At 38.5% G+C, this 5097-nt stretch overlaps 1 protein-coding gene across 5 annotated transcripts in view; it reads right to left on the bottom strand.

Annotated features, from left to right (window-relative positions):
• bcas3 (BCAS3 microtubule associated cell migration factor) overlaps positions 1 to 5097 on the bottom strand; it is a 342517-nt gene that overhangs the window by 216396 nt on the left and 121024 nt on the right. For 4 of the 5 annotated variants that reach the window (XM_019883291.1, XM_019883294.1, XM_019883295.1 and 1 more), the window contains exon 16: positions 1762 to 1859. In XM_019883291.1, the coding sequence (XP_019738850.1) occupies positions 1762 to 1859 (98 nt within the window). Of the gene's footprint in view, positions 1 to 180; positions 246 to 1761; positions 1860 to 5097 lie in introns of those variants that run through there. The other variant, XM_019883293.1, reaches the window with a different exon arrangement.

Genomic DNA, 5097 nt, shown 5'->3' with positions numbered 1-5097 from the left:
GAGAGAGAGAGAGAGAGAGAGAGTGAGAGAGAGAGAGAGAGGGAGATAGATAGATAGATATACACTGTAGATAGATATAGATATATAAATAGACATATAAAACACGCACACACACACACACACACACACACACACACACACACATGCTGCCGTTGGGTTAAAACGTCTTATGTCAAAACCAGACTATACTAATAGTCAGTCCATGAACAGTCAATCCACACGCATGGGTTCTATTTCTGCAAATACTGACCAACGTGTGTGTGAGAGAGAGAGAGAGAGAGAGAGAGCGAGAGAGAGAGAGAGAGAGAGAGAGAGAGTTTTTTTTCTGTGTCAATGGTTAAAATTCTGCAAGATAAAAATGCAACTTATAACGTTACAATGTAACTTTACAATGACCTCAATAATTATGACTCACTTTGCCATATGAGGCAAATGTTGCCACGCACACGTGTTCTTTCAAGTGTGAGATAAAAGATGTGTGAGAGATAATAAGTGGCGCCATGGCAGCGGCGGAACACAATACTGAAGCCTCCCTATCCACACGTATTGATAAGCATCACCTCCATTACTTGGCATGGAGCCATTTTTTTTCCTATGAGAGGAAGGTCAAAAGAAAAATGGTTAGACATGGAGGAATTGCATTATATGACACTTTGGCAGAAAAGGGTAATCTAAAAAGTGGAAATGTGACACGATTTATCACATTACGCCTGTCCTCTACAAGCTCCATCACTAAGTAGACAAAATATATGCCAAGAGTGACATCTCCAAGTCCTGGATGTCTTCATCGAAAACTGACTAGAACAAGAAATGTGGCCATGGAGCTTTGTCAAGTTGCTGACAGTAACACTGAAGGAGGGGCAGAAGTTTCTCGCAAGTTCTGTCTGTTTAGTTTATTACATGGGACAACAATCTCATGTCTTCTTGATATGTCTTGACAATGGGGTAGGGTGGAAAGATGGAAGCTTTATCTTACAAAGAAAAACAAAAAAAAACCTCATTTGAAATCCCCCAAATAAAGGGGGAAATGTGTTTTGGTCTAATGAAATTAAATGTGAACTTTTTGGTCAAAAAGCCAGACACTACACTTCTTTTTGCCAAAAGAACACCATATGCACAGTGAAGCATGATGGAAGCATCGTGCTTTGGGGCTGGAACTCATTTCATTCTCAAGACAATTACAATTGGATTGCTTTATTTGTCTCTGAAGACATTCACCTCTCATCCGAGCAGGCGAAGTTCCTTCAACAGGGGTTGTTTAGGACTGTACCAGCCTGAGTTGGTGTTGAAAAACTCAACTGTTTATACTCCAAGCTGGGGGCACACCCCAAATTCAAGTGATGTCATTGTTTTGGAATGCAAAATGGCAGTTTAAGATGCGTTGCAGCTATAAGGCTGTCGATGCCGTTGTGGCGGCAATCGTCAACATAAAACAATAACAATATAATCAATGATGTGGCATTATGTATACAAGTCTTACAATTGGCACATGGACGATGGACAAGACTGTGTCATCATTTAACGCACACTTCAAACATCAGCGAGTGATGGCTGCGATTAAGATGATTATGTTTCTGTTGCTAAAACTGAGGCCCATGTGGTTTTCCAAAAACAATTAAACTTCTGGTCTCAATTCATATGATGTCACCCCCCCCACCCACAGAAAAAAAATAAATAAATAAAATAAAAATGGGCATGTTTTCAAAATAATATATGTTCCAAAAACAGCAAGAGTAAACAATAATAAATGCAGTTTCCTACCTGGACCTGCATCCATACTGTTAGCTTGTCCTTGATGATCAGCTAACAGCCTTGATGACCCAGGCATGCTGACTGGATCCGAACGCAATGGCTGCATCCTGAAAATACCAAATATGCAGATCGTTGCAAACAGATTAATTCAGGTGTGCGTATGGAGTGCAGACCGAAATGACCATACACTGCCCACATTTTTGGTTCAAGTGACTTAATGGCTAGCATCGTCTTGATAGAAATGACACGCAAAAATGGCTAGCATTGTTTGAATGTACGTTAGAGACTACACATGAACAAATTGTTGGTCCACTTCTGTGAATGAAAGACAAGCCCAAAATGGTCAGAGAAATAACTTGACAGTAATAGTAATAATAAACGAGAGTTGTGAAGAGCTATGAAGGGCCCTTGGAACCCAGACCACTTTAGGGGACTGGCACATTAGGCTACTGTCATATTGGAATGACAATTTTGGGGAAAATTCCACAATAAAACCTGCGACATATGGATTTTTAAGATTTTTGCCAGCCCAGGCCTGATGTGTGTGCAAGTTTCTTGAGTTTTCATGCATGTTTAGACCCTCATCTGTGGTCTCTTCTAAAGGTTTCCTCTTTTTTATGGAAATGGGATTTTGTGGGGGTTTTTTTCCTTGCGCAGATGCGAATTTCAATAATGGGATGTACCGGTAAATAAAACATAACTATAACACGATGACACAAAATAAATAAAACACAACTATCAAGAAAATACCATTCAAAATATCTGGTAGGACAAGTGATTTTCAAGCAGTGTACACTGTTGCTATGTACATTGTAATGTAGTGTATTGTGCAATGTTGTTTATATCGATGCTCCTTAAGCAGTGCACCATGAATGCTTATTTGCTGAACACACTACGCCAAATCAGTATCGTTGATGCAGTTACATTAACCTCCATTTGTTTTAAGCGTAGCAAAGTAATGCTGTCTTGGAGTACATGCAATACAGGTGACCATCCATCCTAGGACTACTTGATCTGTTTTAGCTGGCTCATTATCATATGACATTTTTGACTTGCCTGTGCAATGCCGTGAAAGGGCCTGAGTTGGCTAACACCAGAGCTAGCAAGTCTTTTTAATTCTACATCACATATCCATCCGAAGGGGTTTGATCCTGTTCGTATGCACACAATACTCGTATGTCTTGTGTATAGTATATCTGAAATAAACTATAACAGTGGATTTCTTGTTACATTTAGCAAATCACTCTAAGAGACTTTTTTTGTAGGTCTTGGGCTGTTACGTGGGTTGTAAATACTTGTTGAGTTTGTGATTTTTTTTTTACAACACAATAATAATAAATGAAGAATAAAATGTTTATTATGGCTGGTGTGATGTGTGTTTCATATATTTTCAAGAATGTTAAGGCCATCAAAATCAGCATCATTTCTCTTAGCAAACAGCGCGTTGCACAGCAATTGCGATTGGCGAAATAAAACATCTTTGCATTCAGTTTTCATTTTGAACATCTTAAGATGAAAAACCCACAGTTTCAAGACATTCGGACCAAATCTCTGGGAGAAATTCTTTAAAATGTGATCTAATAAAGGCCAAAAATTGAGCCAATTATGAAAGCAAATTAAAAATGGTCGAATTCTGTTAGGTTTCTCCTATAGCTCCCAGAGACTTTTTTGTAGGTCTTGGGCTGTTAAGTATGCTCATATTTTTGTTGATCTTGGTGAAACCGACAACCAGGGTTGCTTTGTTGAATATTTAGAGATTGTGACTGAGCCATTTAAAAAAAATAAAATAAAAATCACAATAAATTGATTAAAATATTGACTATTTTGCCAGGCTTGAGTTGTAGGCATATGTTCATGAGCTTTCAATGCGTGTTTAGACCCACAAATCGATGTTCTTTTATTGGCAAGCTGCACGTTGCCATAGCATTCCGTGAAAAATTACTAAATTAATGTTACAACATTATGAATGCCTGAACATTCTTCTGAGCAAATACAGCATGAAGTAGGTCCAATTAACCCACAAGAAAAAAAAAAAAACAGCAGCAATAAAAACATGTACTTCCTGTAGTCAGTAGGTGGTGGTCCCACTATGGAGAGAAATAACTTTGTCACTGTTTTCAGGCCTGAACTCTTATCAAATGTGTGACATTTTTGATGAAATTTGGATCAAGTTACACCAGCGTTTGTTGTCACAGCGATGTCAAAATTGAAAGGAAATTCAAAATGGTGGACCCCTGTTAGGTTTTGTATATGACTTCAACAGACTTTTAAAGGTCTTAGGCTATTACATATACATAACACCTGCATAGATGTGACATTTTTAGAAGATTATCTGGGTCAAATTAGAGCTTTTGTTGTCATGGCAACTCATCAGATATTGTGGCATCTCAAGAGCAATGCCCTTTGCCCAAAAGTCGTCATATTTGACCTTGAGCATGATCAACATCTTATGGCTTTCCTGCCAAATTTTCAGTTAGATTCATTCGAATAGCTTGGTGGAGTACATTAAAATGTAAAATATGACATTAATTGGTATCACTACGTGTTGCAATAAGCATACAAAATATAAAATAGATGTCTTCAGGCCGTTGCTATTTATATACATGTGAAGTTTGGGATTTTTGTTGGAGCCTGAGCACGGGAGGAAGCATTTCCTCTTTTGTGGAAATAGGAAACACAAAATTTGATGCCCCGCCCTTGTCACATAGTATTTCGAGACATTTTTTTCCCCTGTTCTTGAAATGGTGCAGTACAAGTCTGAGGTAAATCCAAATGAACCCTCTAGGACAAGGTTGCAAAAGTATGATTCCTGTAAATGTGCAAAAGGGGGCCAAAATCGGACATTCAAAAAAATTATACCTCACATCATGTACATCTTAGCATTTGGCTGCAATTGACTTTTTTGGACATCTCGAGGTGCGACATTTGCCTCCCAAGTTTGTAATTGTTTGGTTGTTCTTCCACAGTAGGTGGCGCGCAACAGAGACATTTTTATATTCGTGCATGACAACTTTAAAGTGTCTAAATTTTCACCAGGCCCGATGAGTGTGCAAAGTTTGATGAGTTTTCGTGCATGTTTCGGTCGCCAAAACTGTGATTCATCTCGAGGTGCGACATTTGCCTCCCAAGTTTGTAATTGTTTGGTTGTTCTTCCACAGTAGGTGGCGCGCAACAGAGACATTTTTATATTCGTGCATGACAACTTTAAAGTGTCTAAATTTTCACCAGGCCCGATGAGTGTGCAAAGTTTGATGAGTTTTCGTGCATGTTTCGGTCGCCAAAACTGTGATTCATTTGTAGAATAGAATTGAAGGAAAACAAAAAAAAAGAAAAATACTACGACTA

The sequence above is a fragment of the Hippocampus comes genome, unplaced genomic scaffold (genome assembly GCF_001891065.2).
Source record: "Hippocampus comes isolate QL1 unplaced genomic scaffold, H_comes_QL1_v1.1 scaffold291, whole genome shotgun sequence".
In the NCBI taxonomy this organism is placed as follows: domain Eukaryota; kingdom Metazoa; phylum Chordata; class Actinopteri; order Syngnathiformes; family Syngnathidae; genus Hippocampus; species Hippocampus comes.
This window is presented reverse-complemented; position numbering and strand designations above follow the sequence as displayed.